The 18,258-nt window shown below is 36.2% G+C and overlaps 1 protein-coding gene across 3 annotated transcripts in view; it reads left to right on the top strand.

The window, feature by feature from the left end:
* Usp6nl (USP6 N-terminal like) overlaps positions 1-18,258 on the top strand; it is a 141,673-nt gene that overhangs the window by 86,606 nt on the left and 36,809 nt on the right. For 2 of the 3 annotated variants that reach the window (XM_047520704.1, XM_047520705.1), the window contains 2 exons: positions 5,588-5,627; positions 16,710-16,790. In XM_047520704.1, the coding sequence (XP_047376660.1) occupies positions 5,588-5,627; positions 16,710-16,790 (121 nt within the window). The remainder of the gene's footprint in view (positions 1-5,587; positions 5,628-16,709; positions 16,791-18,258) is intronic. The other variant, XM_047520706.1, reaches the window with a different exon arrangement.

Raw genomic sequence — 18,258 nt, 5'->3', positions numbered from 1 at the left:
TAAAAATGATCAATGAAAAGAAATGCCATTCATCTTCCTTATTGTAAATGTATTCATGATATTGTTTCTCAAAATTAATCCCATATGTCCTGAGTATGTTATATAAAGAGTTGAGAGAAGGCTAGACCACTATACAGTAAAACAGTGAAAGTGAATTTTGATTCTTCAAAAACATCCTGCAAGATGATATGAATCCGCTTGTTATGATTCTGGAATTGTTATTCAGCTTCCCACAGGGTTAGAGACTTCTATTCATCTCTATACTTGAGTTATATACAACTTAGGGATTGACTGAACTTTCATTCAAATTTACTCTTTCATTTTTGTTTATTGTTTTTGGAAAAAAGCTAGGAATTTTTATTCTTTAACATGATTAAATTTTGAAGGGAAAACAATTTCTTGTACAGCTCATAGTAGTAACTTACAGTAATCAGTCTTTATTTTCTCCTGTTCAGTCAGATTTTGTTTATTTGAATTTAGAAATTATTTTGTTGTACCATGTGTTTCTGAGGGTAAGGCAAACAAGCAAACAGAAACAGTTCTAAGAGTTAGAAAATGTGTGCTTTTTTGTGGTTTTGCTGATCCCTGGTCAGTAAATCATTTCATCTGAAAACAAGAATCAGTAATTGCTTTGTATGCCTTAAGAGTACTGAGCCTTTGAAGAAATAAAAAGTAACAATGCTTTATTAATAATAATAAATAATAATTTATAAATAATAATGCTGGACAAATATGTTATTATTATACCTTATATTAGGCATTGCACGTCTGAAACTTTCTCCTGAGTTGTTAAAATCAGAAGACTTTGAATTTCACTGGACTAGCAGAGCAGTATTTAACTATGACAAAAATACTGTTCTTAATCTGGCCCCCCTTTTAAATCAAACTTGGCTATAAATATCACAGAGAATGAGTGCATATTTTTGTGGGTTAATATGTAGTTCCAGCATGTAAATGAAGTTTAAAAGGACAATTTGAGCATTAAGACTATTAAAGTCACTAGGTCCCAAATTCGTCTACAAGTAAGAATTAAGTGGGAAAATAGACAAAAACCACTTTGAGGTTCTATACTAAGATATTGAGTCAGAAGGTAGGATATAACTCAGTTGGTTTTGGCCTTCCGAGGTATTTCTGATGGTACTAAACCACTGTAATAATGTTTTTATGATAAAATGATCTAATACAGTATTAAATACACATTAACAATTTGTACATTCTAAAATGTTCTCTTAATTACCTAAATTTTCTTTTCTTTTTGCTTGAAACAACTTGAATTGGGCCTTAGAAACAATTAATTTAAATTTGTTTTTCACTCTGTGCTGATTTCCATTTGATGTCCATTCTAGTCGGAAAAAAGTCAATAACTTAGGTTTGTAATACTAGTTAATATTCATGAATACTTAGTGTGTGCCAGGTACTGTTCTAAGCCCTTTACATAAATTAACTCACTTATTCCTCTCTAAAAGTCTTTGGGGTAGGTTGTGTGTGTGTGTGTGTGTGTGTGTGTGTTTGTTTGTGTTTGTGTGTGTGTGTGTTTAAGTACTGGGGATTGAACTCAGGGACATTTGACCACTGAGCCACAACCCTAGCCTTGTTTTTTTTTTTTTTTTTTTTTTTTTTTTTTCCCATTTAGAGACAGGGTCTCATTGAGTTACTTAGTGCTTTCCTTTTGCTGAGGCTGGCTTTGAACTCTTGATCCTCCTGTCTCAGCCTCCTGAGCTGCTGGGATTACAGGCATGAACCACCATACCTAGCTAGGTGCTTTTTTAATCTCCCTTTTTTTAGATGATGAAACTGAAGTAGGAGGAGGTCAAATAACTTGCCCAAGTCATGTTGGCAATGAATGTCAGGTTTGGTGTGTAGATTTGGGCAATCTTACTGCAGAGCATGTATTTTCTGCCCTATTGTGGTATAATACCTGCTACCACCTTCTTGTATTTTTAATAATTTATTTTTTTTTTATGGTGCTGAGAATTTAATCTGGGGCCTTGTGCATGCAAGGCAAGCACTCTATCAACTGAGCTATCTCCCCAGCCCTTCTTGTATTTTTAATAAGAGAAATATAGTGCTATGAAATGCTTAGAAAGGAAATTAAAAGGGTGGATGGTGGGTGGGAGGAAGAATGTCCAGTGAGGATACTGTTAGAAGTGGTTACGTCTCTTGAGATACATGCTAAGACAGCCACACTCAACACTTACTAGAAGATAAACCAGATTGGTGCCAGTTCTCATGCCGTCACACTAATTTGTTTTTATTTACTCCATGAAGCAGTCTTAAAGCAGGTAGCACAAATGAAAATAATGAAGCATAGAAATGAATTGAGTGTAATGTTAGGCTTTATTAAATTTCACCAAAGTCATTGAGTTTTGTTACAGTACTTTATTTTAGTAAAACTTTCTTCAGAGATTGCTGCTGGTGGCTTTTGTTGAATGTCCCTGCAAACTGGAGTTTTTTGCACTGTTGAATAAGTCACTTGATATGGGCATTTAGATATTACTCCCTGTCACACCTTGATTGAAAAAGCCTTTCTTCCTGTTGTGTTATTTGTAATTTTTGGTTGGTTCTGCAATGAGATTGGGTTTTAAGTTCAGTGTCAATACAATAAAATGACAAAAACTGAAGGCTGCTGAGTTCCTATCTAATTACAGTTTTAGAAACTTAGATTACTTGTTATGATATAAGAAGGAGGAGCATTAATTAACAAATGTAGTATAGCTTGGTTTTAAAGTAGATTTCACAATAAATATTAAAGCTGCTGCCAAACCGGCCCAGCTCCACGTTGGAACAGCAACATCTTTGTTTAGTTCTCGGCAGTAGGGAGTTATCTCCAGACTGTGCCTGTGATGGGGTTACAGCTGGCGGATGGAGAAATCGAACTTGTTGAAGAAGTTGGAGGACTTTAAACATGCTAATCAAAAATAGCCACTGCTAGTCTGCTCAACAAAGAATGCCTGGTATTTGGATAATGATAAATAATTCTTTTGGGTCACGAGTTATTAATAGATGAATTAAAAGGAAATTATACCAAAAATAGGAAAGATAAATTAATAGCAAGCATCATATATGTTCAGCTACTTATCAAAATTTGTATATTTATGAAATTTATGAGACTGTCACTTACTGGGACTGAATAAACATATAAGAACCAAAATAAAGGTGGTTTTGTTTTTAAAGATTATCTGTTTTACTTACAAAGGCTTGCGAACTCTTTCTACTGACCCTATAAATTCTGACTAGCTAGGTAAAACTTAACTTCAAAAACAAAAATTAAATTTTGTCAATGTATTCAGCTTATTGATTTTAACAAATTAAATTTCATCTTTCCAAATGGAAGTTTATCTCAGTGACAGAAGTATTCTCTCTGAACTGTTGAGAAATTATAGGCACATATACTCTAATTAGTAATACATTTCAAGTTTAATAGTGGTTGAAAACTATATCCAATTAAAGTCTCTCTCTTTCCCCTGATGACCATGTCATTGTTTTTAGTTACTGTATTTCCATGAGGTATAGCTACTTGTCAACTTGGAGTTTTGTTTAAAAAAAAAAAAAAAGTTTAGGTGCCCTTAAGCCCTTATTCTCCAAAACAGGGGTTGCCAAACATTTTCTGTAGAGTCAGACACTTAATGTTTTTGACTCTGTGGGCTATATGGTCTTTGTTGCAACTACTCTATCTACTGCTATAGCATGAAAACAAACATAGACAATGCCTAAATAAATGGGCATGGCAGTGTTCCATTAAAACTTTATTTACAAAACTTAGCAGTGGGCCAGATTTGGCCATGGGCTGTAGTTTGCTGATGTAAAGAATACTCCACACTCACCCAGATGTGGTCCTTCCTCTCTTCTGCTTGAAAGATTTTTGTGTGACAAGATAAAGATGCATCCAGGCACACAGGTATGCATCCATCTCTCTGTCCACACATTCATTCATCAGCATTGACCTTAGCATGCCGGGTATCTTCTGGATGCAGCACAGAGCTCTTGATGAGGCGTCATCCTACTCCTTGGAAGACTGTACACATTAGCATCTGACAACACAGAGGGAGAGGAAGGTTCTGTGGAGAGCAGTGTGTGCACATAGCAGATTCTTAATAAAGAGTTTTAAGAATAAGAAGTAATGCAAGAAACTGCATAAGAAAACTGAACTACGTTCTTGCTCTGTCATCTCTCTGTGAGGCCTGACAGCTTTTAATTTTAATCCTAAAAGTTTCTTTTCTTCTTGAGAATTGGCTTCTCAGCCTCTATCTCTTTTCTTCCTATGTTCCTGTGCTAGCTGAAGATCTCCATTTGTATCCACTGGATTAGATAGTGCCGAACATTGCTATGTTAGGCTAAATGACTAAGTGAAAATGTTAGTTTTCTTATCTGTGAAGTGAGGGATTTGGACTCTTTTAAGATTTCTTTTGGCTATTACATTTTTCCTTGTCATTTCCATTGCTGTGGCTTAAGGATTTGTCTAAGGACTTTGCAAAGTAGCCAGAGTGCCTTTGGAATCACTGAACTTTTTAATACTGATCAGTTATGCTTCTGAAAGTGGTACTCTTCAGTTTAAGGGAAAATTAAAGCCAGACTATGTATATTGTTGTTGCGAAAGCATCAGTTACTACTTTGAAAGCCACTGAAAGCATGTTACTTAGTTTATGGCTAGTGCATTGTTTCTGTATTACTGACAGTTAATGTGAAGGGTCTTAAACTATTTTATATTAGAGTTCACACAGGTTCTATGCCAGAGAAATGAATTTGATCTGTTCTGTATTTTTTTTTAAATCCCTGTATTTTAACAATGAATTGCTTTCTTTATTGTACAGAATAAAAGTGGATGTTTTCTTTTTCATTCACAAATCCACCAGAAGCTTTTTTAATGGTAACTTTTATTTGTATATTTTTGTGTCATTGGCCTCTGAACCCAGGGCCTTGTGCATGCTAGGCAAGCACTCTACCACTGAGCTACATCCTCAGTACTATGCTAATTTTTGGAACAGTCAATTATTATAGACCATAGTTGGAGCCAAAAGTGAAGGTAGTGGTCTAGAGTAAAGGTCGGTGCCAAATCCAGCTCACCATATTTTTATAAAAGTTTTGTGGGATCAGTGCCACATGCAGGTGACATGTTATCTATGGCTACTTTTGTACTGTAGTCTCAAGAGTTGAATAGTTGTGAAAAAGACTGAATGGTTCACAAAGCCTAATATATTTACTATTTAAGTATTTACCTTGACAGAAGAAGTTTGCTGATTCCTGGTCTAGAGCAATATCATCCAGTAGAACTTTCTGCAGTGATAGAAATGTTCAATATGGCAGTCCGTAGCTACATGGTTAATGAGACTAAATATTGCTGAATTTTATTGAATTTTATTTTACACTTAAATAGCCACATGTAGCTACTGTATTAGACAGGGCAGATCTAGAAATTTGAAGATAATGACATTGTGGTTATGGAATAGCAATAGTTTTCTGTTGAATTTAGTGAAATGGAAGCTTACATAAAGCTTGTGGTGACAAAAAATATTGTACATCATTTGTACTTAAATAATTTTTAAAAGTCTGCTCTGATTTCAACTATTTCACATGTTATTCTCTGCAGTGAGGAGGAGCTCCCATTTCATAATGCAGCTATGGAACGGGTAAGTCCATTTATTTGTAGCTACTGATGAATTGCCTTATTAAATCAATCACTTTGATTATTTTGAGTGCCATATTATATGGTGCAGTCATTGTTAAAATTTGACACTAATTATGTCATGCTAAGAAGGGAATTAAATTAATGGTAAAATAATTTTAGGATGGTCTGTGAGATTCTGAAAAATACTTGAAAGTAAGGCAAGATAGCTATTACTAGAAATGACTAGTATGGGAGTCTACGATCATTCAGGCCTGGCCTTAGTCTGTGAAACCAGCCTCTCTGGGGCAGGACCCTGGCAGGCAACTTTTAACAAAGCTTTATAGTGATTCTCCTGCACCCTCTGGCAAAGGAAGCACCATTCTAGACCAATAGTTCTTTGGAAATTAACTGTTTCATGAGATTAATTATTCCACAGATCTAATAAATTTCCTGTAAGTAACAGCAAAAACCATTTTATGTGTTCAAGTAAGTATCTTCACACTTTAGGACTTAGGCAGGTGTTACATAGTAAACATGTCAGCTTTTTTTTTTTTTTCTTTTTTAAACCTTTCCTCAGTCTACTTAGCAAGGAGCTAGTTTCCTTTCTGGGTATGTGTGGGAAGTAGGAATTGAATATTGTAAGATTGCTCAGAGTCTCCTTCCCCCTCCTTCCTCATTTTTTTCTTTCTCAAAAATGAATTGCAGAATAAAAATGAGGGTGTCTTTTGAGATTAGTTTCTGTTTGTGTACCTCCGATGAGGGGAGAGGACTGAGTTCATACCATAGAGCTGAAACTGGAATTAGAATGTGAAAAACATTTTAGAGAATCTTCCTGAGATCAAAATTTTCTGAAATCAAACTGTAGCAAAACCTTAAGATGTAGGCAAAATTGCCACATTACATGTGTAGAGACCCCTACAGGCACTTCTGCAGTTGAAAGACTCCCCGATTCTCTCTTAGTATCATAACCTAGATGCTTTGGCAAAGGGACTTCTTCCTTTTAATAGCTACACTATTGAGTAGCAACTATGTATCTTACTGCATAGAATTCTAACATGAAATAAAACAGTTTCTGCCTTTGGGAAACTTACTATGTCCCTTGGCTTGAACAAAGTCAAGAAAGATGGTAGGTGGGAGATTATTGGTGGCTTTCTAGAGAATAGTGTTAGTGAAAGGAAATGGTATGCTGGTGTGGGGAAGGCAGATGCCTTGTCACTGAGGAGTGCATGAGAATTGACAATAATGGTGATTGCTTTGTAAACTCTGCCTATGGTGAGCTTTCCATCAGCCCACTTTAAATGGTAGCATAAGGATTTGTCCCCACCCTCTGTCCATCACCTCTTTGTCTAGTGCCTTGACTTAACTAGTCCTCTGACCCACTGATAGCACCAGTGTATCATACCCTCATGTCTTTATCCTGCCTTCTGTCCTAGCTGAAATTCTATTTTAGCTATTACAGGTAGTCTCCAATTTACAGTTGGTTTCACTTAGGATTTTTCAGTGACAGTGGCACAAAAATGACACTCTTCAGTAGAAATATTACTTCAGTTTTTGAATTTTGATCTTTCCCAGGTTGACAGTATTTGGTTCAGTACCTAAATCTCTCCTGTTACCAAGTTTCCCATTATAGTAAATAAAACTCTACTTTTCTAGTTGTTCAGTGTGAATCTTCTGAATGATCTTTGACTGTCTTTCAAACCCCTCATCTCATCTGTCAACAAATACTGTGAGCTTTGCTTTCAAAATGTGTTCAGAATCTGATGATTTCTCACCCTCTTTACCTTTCCTATCCTGGTCCACTATAATCTGTCTTCCTGTCTTCCTTCCTCTGCCATGTACCCTCCCTCCCTTATATGTTCTCTGAGACAAACAGAAGGAGGTCCTGTTAAAATGAGATCAAGTCACTTTCTGATGAGAACCTTATGATGGCTCCCCATCTCATCCATATTAAAAGGAAAGCCCTTCAACTCACCTTCAAAGCCCTGTATGATCTAACTTCTGTAGACTCTCCGATGTCACCTATGACTCCCTCCTCTTGCTCACGTGCTATCTTAGAGTTCCTTGAACATCGTGGCCACATTCCCTCTTTCAGGCCTTTTCCACTGGTTGCTTCCTCTTGGAATGTTTCCCCTCACCAACAGCTAGCTGCAAGACCCATTTTCTTCATGCGTTCATTCAAATGTCAACTGTAGAATAAGACTGCCCAGGCCATCATATCTAAAATTGAAAACTGTCTCTCCTTTAGTGTTAATTATCCTTCTTTTTCTTTTTAGCACTTAATATGATTTTACATATTATACATTTTGCTTGCTACTTTATTTTGTCTGTCTTCCAGTAGGGTGTAATCTATATGAGGCTTCTTCTGCCTCCTTCTCCTCCACCTCCTCGTCTTCCTCTTGTTCTTCCATACCCTCTTCCTTCTCTTTCCCTTTGTTCCTTCTTCTTTTCCTCCTCTTCTACTTCTTCCTCCTCCTCCCCATAAGAAAAAAATCTGCTTTGATCATTGCTATATCCCTAGAACTTAGAACAGTGCGTAGCATATCACATCTGCTCAATAAGTGTGGGCTGAGTAGATGGATGTAATGACTTATTTTTGTTGTTGTTGTTTTAAAATTTTAATTTTTTTAATTGATCTGTAAAAGCATAAAAATCATATGTGATTATGGGGGTGATGTGATGTTTCAAAACATGTATACCTTGTGTAATGCGCATGTCTGGTTAAACACATTTCCTCAAACATGTATTGACTTCTTTATAACCCTAAACGTACTTACTGATTTAAAGACTGACAGAGATTATCCTGTCAAGTGTTTCAAAAATGTTCTTTATTTGAGAAATTAGGGAGAGAAGTTTTGGACAGTATTTTTTTTTTAAACAAAAAATATCCACGTTTGGCAAAATACAAATCCAGTAACCCAATATTGACCTCTTCCTCTCCCACTATTTAAAATAATTTCCTGGTCCAGTATGGCTCAGTCTCCAAATCAGTGATTTAGATAAGAAATGGGACAGTAAAGAAAAAAAGAAATCGAAGAAAGTCAGTAGAGGATGCATGCTTGAAAGAAGCTGTTAAATTCCTGTTTTTAAAAAAATTTTTAAATTTATCTGTTTTTTTAAAGACAGTACAACAAATTCCTCCTATTCAGTGCTATTAGGTATTATTAATTGGTTGTTTGCTCTATAAAGAATTTATTATGAGTCACTAGTCAGTAAAAAGTGATTTATGCTTACCTTAATAATTTATTTCAAAATAAGACATAATTTATCCTTATTTGTGAAATTTTTATTGGGGCAGGGCTTTGAGGCTGTTGAGGTGCTACAGACCTTTCATACATAAACCACACTTTTATCGCATGACCTCCTTGGTATAGTTTTCACTTCTTTAAAGAGGAATGAGTGCTTAGACTCATGTGAAGCAGCCTAAGGCTAGAAACTTTTTAGTTTATCAGATTTCCCCCCAATTTTTGTTTTAAATTCATGTATGATGAGTGCCTAGTCCTAGTTGCCATGCTCACCACTTCTAGGAAACTAATAAAAATTTTTCATTTATTTTTAAATTGAATATAATCATTAAAGAAAATAGCCTTGCTGAAGTCTCTAGTTTTTACCAAGCATACTCCTGAAGCATATATACTTCCTGCCATTTGGGAAGACAGATATACTGATGTGTAATCAAGGGATCATGGCTTCAATTCTAGCTTTGCAAATGTGTTATTACATGGGTGGCTCTCCATTTAGAATGGGGATAGTAATCCTCCCTCATAAGAGGATTAATGTTGGTGTTTGCAAAGTGCTTTGGGTTTCCCCAAACAGGCAGTTAAGCAAATAAACAAACATGCTTATTATATTGGCTCTGCAGAGAACAATATTAATAATGGATTATCTTATTTCTTTGAGCTTATTAATGTTTTTAATAAGGAGAGTTTATGTAAAATGTGAATTTTTATAGATTCAGCAATTTCTTCTTGTAGTAGAGTATTTTGCCTGATGTATAGAATATTGGAGCCCATTAGTTCTTAAAAAATGATACCTTAGCTGGGTGTGGTGGTGCTCGCCTGTAATCCCAAGTGGCTTGGGTAGCTGAGACAGGAGGATCACTAGTTTAAAGCCAGCCTCAACAACTTAGTGAGGCCTTAAGCAAGACTCTCTGTGTCTAAATAAAATATTAAAAGGGGCTGGAGATGTTTCTTAGTGGTTAAACGCCTCTGAGTTCAATCTCTGGTACAAAAAAATAAAAGAGAGAGAGATAACTTTACATTATTTGAAATCTTACTCAAAATACATGGCCAATAGACTCTCCAATGTCATGGTGTTCTGTAAAAACAGACCCATTCCTTCTTATACTACTCGTCCTCTCCTGACCTCTGCTGGCGAGATCGAGGCATGGGTGATAGCTGTCAACTTCATCATCTTTTGTCTTGGGGAAAACACTTTTTTACTATTCTCTCATTTCACATAGCTTAAAACACTTACAGTTGCCAACATGTGTTTAACTTTTTCTCCAAACACTAAGCAATTCCTAATGGATACTGATTGGGTGTCTTACAAGTTTAACTCAGTTTTGATAATAACCAGAATCATCATAGACCTCACAGGTTAAGACTCATTCTCACAAGACTGTCCCTGATGTCAGGCACAAATCAGAAGCCCCAGATTGTCACCTGTGTTTCTGACTGATGGGCTGTAAATAAGAGGTCCCCATGATCTACTCCTCTGGTTTGATCATTAGCTAGAATTGTTCACAGAACTCATGAAAGTATTTTTACTCGTTATTACCCATTTATTTAAAAAGGAAACAACTCACTAGCCAAGTTGGAAGATGCATAGGGCAAGGTAGGGGTACCCTTTTTGGGTACCACCCTCCATGAGTTCATCAGCCTGGAAGCTCTTTTTTTTTTTTTTTTTGGACTGGGGATTGAACTCAGAGGCGCTTAACCACTGAGCCACATACCCTGCCCTATTTTGTATTTTATTTAGAGACAGGGTCTCACTAAGTTGCTTAGTGCCTCGCTTTTGCTGAGGCTGGCTTTGAACTCGGGATCCTTCTGCCTCAGCCTCCCCAGCCACTGGGTTACAGGCATGTGCCACTGCGACCTACTATCATGATTGATTATTAACTTAATCACTAGTTCCTCTCCTATTTCCAGAGGATAAAATGTGGAATTGATCCAGGAGCCCACTAAGAGTCACATCATTAGAATAACAGATGCTCCTGTTACTCTGGAAATTCCAGGGACATTAGGAGCAGAAACTGGGGAGTACAGACCAAAAATTTATTTCTTATTATGTTACAATATCACACCAATATTCAAGCAGAATAAAAACATCTGAACACTTGAATTTGAGCAAAGTTCTAAGATGTCTTCTTCTTTTTTTTTTTTTTTTTTTTGCGGTGCTGGGGATTGAACCCAGGGCCTTGCACTTACAAGGCAAGCACTCTACCAACAGAGCTATATCCCCAGCCCCTTGTCTTATTCTTAAAGAGAAGGCTGTTTGATACCCATTCATGCATTGTGTGTGTTTAACTCTTGTCTAAGTTTTTAACCATATGAACAGTGGCAGGGGAGTTGGTCCTGATAGAAGAGAAGCTGTTCATATGGACCTACACAATTAAAAATATTATCTCAGGTTAATGAAGGATGAGAGGTAACAAAGGTGATCATGAGCTCACTTTTAATCCTTACACCCTCCTTAGCCTAATAGGAGAGGCCAGTTCTGACTTGGAGGCAACCTAAACTTCAGACAGTACATTATCATAACATTAACTTAAAGCAGAAGTGTAGTCTTTCCCTTGAAAACACCTGTTGGAAGTAAAATACACAACAGTGTACCGTTTTCTTAGCCAGTAGAGGTATTGGAGAGCTAGCAAAGGAAAAAAGTAGACCAACATTAAGCCCTCTGCATCATTTTCCTTTGGCTCTTCGTTTTCTGACATTTTGAGAGGAGTAGAATTTTCTCATGCTAGAGTCTCCTATACAGTTTTTGAAATCGCAGTCATGAGCACATTTAGCATATAGTTCTTAGTTTGTAAATACTATTCCCTGTTTTAAAAAAAAAAAAGACAAAAACAATAAAAAAAAAAAAAAACTCATAGTTTTTAAAGTAGTTACTGACTCCAGGTCTGGGAGAGCAAAAATATAAGATATGCCAAAATCAGTTTTTGCCAGAAAACTAAGAAATGGTAAAAGACTAATGGGACATACCAGAAGTACCTTTAGGAAGGGGAGAGATTTCTGATCATCTAGGAGGCAGTCTGCCAAATATAGGACAATTAAAACTTCGAAATGGAATATTACTCAGCTTTAAAGAAGAATGAAATAATGGCATTTGCTGGTAAATGGATGGAATTGGAGGATATCATGCTAAGCAAAATAATCCAAACCCCCCAAAACCAAAGCCTGAATGTTTTCTCTGATATGTGGATGCTAATTCACAAAAGTTGAGGGTCACTAGAGAAGAATAGTTACTCTAGGTCAGGTAGAGGGGAGTGAAAGTAGAGTAAGGGGTATGGGGGTAGGAAGGATAGTAGAGTGAAACAGACATTATTACCTCATGTACATATATGACTGCGTGACCAATGTGATCCTACAGCATGTACAATCTTTTAATCTCACTATGGTCTAAAAGATTATTTTATTCAATATTTTATAATTCATTATTATCCTTTTTAAATTTTTTATTTGTTCTAATTAGTTATATATGATAGTAGAATGCATTTATGCATTTTGATAAATCATACATAAATGGAGTATAATTTCTCATTTTGAACTAGAGTTCAAGTGCCAGTACTGCAAGGAAAAAAAAAATGGGGGAAATGGGGAACATGTAGGGTATTTGGTATCTGACTGTTTATGAAGTAATGATGAATCAATTTTAAATTCTCTAGGGTATTATAATTGTACTTTGGTTAAAATAATGTGTTTTTGTTCTTAGGTAGTATATACTTGGAAATATTTAGAAGTATTCATGCCTGTAATTTTTTAATGGATCAGCTACCTACCAAAATATGAAAAATCAAAATCAAAAACACCCTAAATCATAGAGATAAATGAAATCTGACAAAAGATTAGTAATTGGTGGGTCTAGGGTAAGGCACATATAAGTATATGGTATGCTATTTATTCTTTCAGTTTTTTTGCATGTTTGAAATATTTCAAAAGAAAAATTGAGAAAAGTAGGATGTTTATATATGAAAGCAACAGAATCAATTTTGTATTTTGCTGCCCTTGGGCAGCATTTTGAAAAGTATTGCCGATGTAATAGAAGGATACCATCTCCACTATTATGCCACGAAGAGATATTATAATTTACCCCTTGTTATTTCTGTATTAAAATGATCAACTATCAAAAGTAGCATTCTGATTTTCGTCTCTTTACATTCATTCTCCATCCCACCCTTCCACCTTGGGACCACAGAATGCTAACAGTTACTCCATAGTGTAATTCAGTTGTCTTTTCTTATGTAACTTCTGTTTTATTTAAAAATGTTTATATAAGTTTTCTTTTGTAACAGTCACCACTTCAGGTGCTAAATTAAAAGATGAACATATGATATGGTCCCTGTGGTCAAGGAGTTTATACTTTAATATTAATAATGTGGTTTGGGCCTTTGGGAAGCTAGAACATGAAGTGTTGATTGCTGTAACAATAATAATAATTCTCATTTTGTGGATGAGACAACTAAGGTACAGAATAATTAAATAATTTGCCCTAAGTGAAAATAATAGGAAGGGGCATAGCTCAGATTTGCGTCCAGGCCAGCTTGGTCCTTAATCATGGTATGGAATGCTGAGGGAATAGTTAATTTTGCTTGAAACATGGATGCATTTGGAGTGGTTCCAGACCTTGGACATTTGACCTGCATTTTGAGTGAATACATAGGATTTTGCCAGAAGAGGAAAGGAAGAGCATCATAGTCAGATGTATACCAAATCTTGTTCAAAGAGGCATGAAAATACAGCATGTATTGGAAATGACAAATAATTCAGAATAGCCAGATCATAACAGTAGCCACCAGGTGAATCTGGAAAGTTAGTTAGGCCATATTGTTAAGAGCCCTCAGGTATGCTGTGTTGAGTTTTGAACTTTATTTGTGGATTATGAGTAGCCTTTGAAGGATTTTAAAGTAGACATGTTTAAAAGTTGTGATAGTGGCATGGAGGCTAGACTGAAGACAGGAATGTCAGAAAGGAGCCATTTTTTTCCTCCAGGAGCTATGATTATGAGAATGAGGGCAGAGGACAGGATGGAAAGGAGACAGGTGGAACCAGCAGAGTATGGTCTGGGTGTGAGAAACTCAAAACAACTTTGAGGTTCCAATTTGATTGACATGATACATAGAAATATTGTTAATTCATGTCAGGAAACAGAAGTTAATGGTAGCACATTGGGGAAATCTTTTTGGATATGTCAAATTTAAAGTATCTGTTGAACTTCTGGATGGAGGTCCAAATACGCTGTCATATTCCAGTTTCATCTCTGTGTTGTTGAGTCTGTGACAAGTTGTGTTTCTTAGCCTGTTTTTGTAGGGCACCTAAGTTCACATTTGTCACATACATTTTAATTACTTCATACTTCAAAATAATTTTTTAGAATAATCAACTTCAGCATGTTTGGTGAGAAAGTATATCTTATCCATGAATTACAGATTCATGAGTAGGAAGGGAAGGTCTTGTGTGTGCATTCAAGTCTGGTATAGGTGAACTGACAGCATTATGGAGTTTAACATTTAAACTTTATTGATTCACTGATACATAATTTTAAAATCCTACAGCCTGGGAGCATCTCCAAGGTATAACTAACTAATTAACTAACTTCTTTCCTTCCTTCCTTCCTTCCTTCCTTCCTTCCTTCCTTCCTTCCTTCCTTCCTTCCCTCCCTCCCTCCCTCCCTCCCTCCCCTATTGGGAAAGAAAAGCATATTTAATGGTTCTTAAAAATTAGTGTGTCTGTTTTGTCCTTGCAATGTGAAAACGTACAATATTTAAAATAATCTATATATATGATCAACCTTATAATACAACAGTGTGTCTTTATAAAAATAATGACTACTTCCTAAAATGATTTTTTGGTAATTCATTGTCATAAAAATGAAAGATAGCAAGAGACATGCTAGAACTCAGCAGGGTTGTTACTGGCAAAGTGTATGTTATTATACTCTTGGGTTGGCTTAAATTATTTGGTGTTTTTCAGTTGGTGGGAAAAGGGATTATGCTTTAAAGAAGTCAGGAGAGGACGTGTAGAAGAACAAAAAATAGCAAACAGCAACTTAGATCAATCTCAGTATTTCACAGCTTGGCCATCTCTAAAATCACATTTTTGCAGAAATATTAATTAGATTGCAGTGCCCCACTGAGTTTTAAAATTAAACATATTTTCTGGAACCATCTGTAACATTTTATCACTAATAATATAATAAAGACTATGCTTAACCTTTTGAAAAATGAAAATTATAACAGACTATCTTTGCTCACAAGTAATCTTTATTATGAAAAAATTCATAAATGAATGTAAAAGAGTTGAAAGTAGGTCTGGGAGTGTAATTTGGTGGTAGAATTCTTGCCTCACATGTGCAAGGTCCTGGGTTTGATCCCCAGCACTACCACGGGGGAAAAAGTAGAGTAAATGAGTTTCAAGAATATAGCTAAAAACAGTGTAAATATTCTGATTGGTGAGAAACTTTTCCTAACTTCGGGATTTTCTTTGGGGTTTTAAGCTTCTTTTAGATCTAAAAATATTGGCAGTGGGTGTATGCCATCTGCCAACATGTAACGCCTGCCTGGTTGAGGCTGGGTTGAAGCCAGTCAGTAAGGAGCCGTTGTCTTTATCCAGGAGCTGGGAAGATGTGGCCCCTAGGAGTGCAGGTCCTCAGGCCAAGCTGCCTGGCTCTGAACCCCTCCTCTGTCTTATGAGACCTGTCCCTTAAACCCTTTGCGCCTGTTTCCTTATGGTGAAGTGGAGATGACCACACCCACTTGAGTGGGTTGTAAGGAGCATCGGTCCTTGAGCATAAGACACATCCTCACAACTGTTCCCTTTCCCATACACCCTCTAATCCATTGCTTTTGTTTCATACAACTTGTTACTCTTTCAGGCCTGAGTACTTAGGGGGAAAAAATCTCTCTTCTCCTGGAAACCAAACAAGTGAGGAACAAGCATTTTCTGTCTCACCTGCCCATTCCCCTGATTTCAATTTCATGTGACATACACAAGACCCTTGCCTGCTTTGGCAGCCTCATCTCCTGGTATTTCCTTTCTTTAAAACTTTTGGGGCTACTGTCAGTCCCTAGGGTGCTGAATCACTCAGAAATAATGTATTCTCATCTGTCTAGACTATTCTTTCCCACCTTGTACTTCCTAAAAGTCCCATTGTTCAGCTCTTCATTTATGGCTCATTTTCTCTGACACCCCCTGGGTGGATTCGAGTGTTCCTTCTATGTGACCTTGCTGTTATCCTCCCTGCCTGTGTCAGAGGACCTGCCAGAGCACTGTGTCCTTCTCGCTAGTGTGTGATAAATCCCCCATAGGGCAGCTACTGTGACTTATTTGTATAATTTTTTTCTAGCATAGTGCTATTATATATTAATCACAACAAAAGTAATTAAATGAATAATTAAATAGCCAGTTCTTTTTAAAAAATCAACTCTGCCATTGAAAACATTAATATGTTAGAATATGGTGTAGTGAGAAAGAGGGAATTAGATTTGAAAGTTGTGATTTCATGGCCTCATGAAAGATATTTTGGCGTCATGAAGGATATTTTAGGATATTTAAAATTTTTGTTTTTTTTAAAAAATTGTAGACTATCCAAGATTTTTGGTGATTAGCCTTAAAGTGTTGGAAAATATCAGCAATCTCATTCCTTGTCTTGGAGCATTCCTTTTTACTTGTCAGACATAGAATACTACTGATGCGACTCTAGTAATTATCCAACTTATGAAAGGTTAAGATAGGATATTTGCTATCTAATAGAGTATAACTTTTTAGCAGTTCTTTTTTCATAGCATTTTCTTTTTCTTTTTGTAATTTGTAAACAAAACAAACAACAAAAAAAACTCCAACAAAGAGTAACAATGAATTTACAATGAATTTCAACTTTATTCTAGCAAAAGAATCTGGAAATTGAAAGAACTACCAAATGGCTGAAAATGCTAAAAGGCTGGGAAAAATACAAGAACACTGAAAAGGTAATTTAAAATAATACTATTTCCATACCAAACTGTATAAATTCAATGTATATTTCACATAAGAACTTTTCTTCAACACTCATAAAGTGTTACATTATATTATTTTTGAAAACTTCATTTATTTTGACAGACTGCCTCACCTTAGCAATCTTTATGTTGTAAGTAACAATACCCAACGCAGATTGGTTTCATCAATTAAGAGGCTGGGCTGGGGGGTTCAGAGGTGGGGTGGGTTTTAGGAGTGATTTTAGCTGCTCAGTTATGTTGCCTGTGACTTGGCTTCTTCATCTCCTGTCTGCCTTCTGCAGTGTCCGCTTCCTCTGCAGCTTGGCTTCCCTTTGAGGTCAAAATTACAGCAGCAGTTGCAGGCTTCATAGCCACATGTCACAGTGTTCGGGGATGACCTCTGAACATTCTTGTTGAGGCAGCAGCAGTCTCCTCTTCAAAAGCTTCTACAAACCTCCCTTTAAATCTTTTTGCCCTGCATTGAGTTTGTGTCAAGTTTTAAACCAATTAAAGACACACACACACATCTGCTAATATCATTACCAATGTCATCGGAAGAGTCTTTAAATAGTGGGAGGGTGTCAGGTCCCTGGTGGTAGAAGTTTTTCAAAGTTCTCGTTTTTACTTGAAAGGTCAGATGTGATCAGTGAAGCAACAAGACAGTGTCAGCGATTTTCCTTCAAGTGGCGTTCTCACTTACTGTGAGGAGACGTCTGCCAGATACTACCCTTGAATCTGAACAGCCATGTAGTTGTGGTTTGTCATTTGTTTTTTGCATGTCATAATGGTGTTCTGTACAACAAAGAAGTAGGTTCAAATTGTTATACAAACAGTTTCACGAGTGCTTTTTCCTGAGGTAACGATTATACATCAGTGTGCAGCAAAAATGCCTTGTATACTTGCTACTTTGTCACTTGTCATGTCAGTAAGACATGTACTCAAGATTTAGTTGAATTAAGGCTTTTTAGTCCTTCATCAAGGGTATCCTAAGTGAAAATGACCTTTTTTTAAACTGGAAGAGAAGAACACAGTGATTCATAGCACAACACTATTGCTGCCTTGATTTATGCCAAGGTGTGGTGGTTTTCTCTCCATTGCTTTTCTGCTTCAGTGTAAAAGTCAGCACACTGACAATGGAAAGTTCAATTTTAGTCATATTCTGAAAATAGTTTGGACCTCATAGCACATACTTTGCAAACCACTGTCATCTAGCCTCAGTTTCTTCATCTGTAAAATGGAGATAATAGTACTTATTTCAAAGGGATGAAGATTTCATGGGCTAATGCATGGGAAACATATAGCATTGTACGTTGCATGTAGGAAGTGTGCAATAAGTGTTAATACTGATAGTAGTTTTTTGATAGAGGGTTAGACAATAAAAAATTTTTAAGGAAAAATAAGAAATCTTCCATAGTCCTATAGCAAAAACACAACTGAGTTAACCATTAGGATTTTTTATTTC

The sequence above is a fragment of the Sciurus carolinensis genome, chromosome 12 (genome assembly GCF_902686445.1).
Source record: "Sciurus carolinensis chromosome 12, mSciCar1.2, whole genome shotgun sequence".
In the NCBI taxonomy this organism is placed as follows: domain Eukaryota; kingdom Metazoa; phylum Chordata; class Mammalia; order Rodentia; family Sciuridae; genus Sciurus; species Sciurus carolinensis.
The sequence above is the reverse complement of the archived record's forward strand: the minus strand, read 5'-3'. Positions and strand labels throughout refer to the sequence as shown.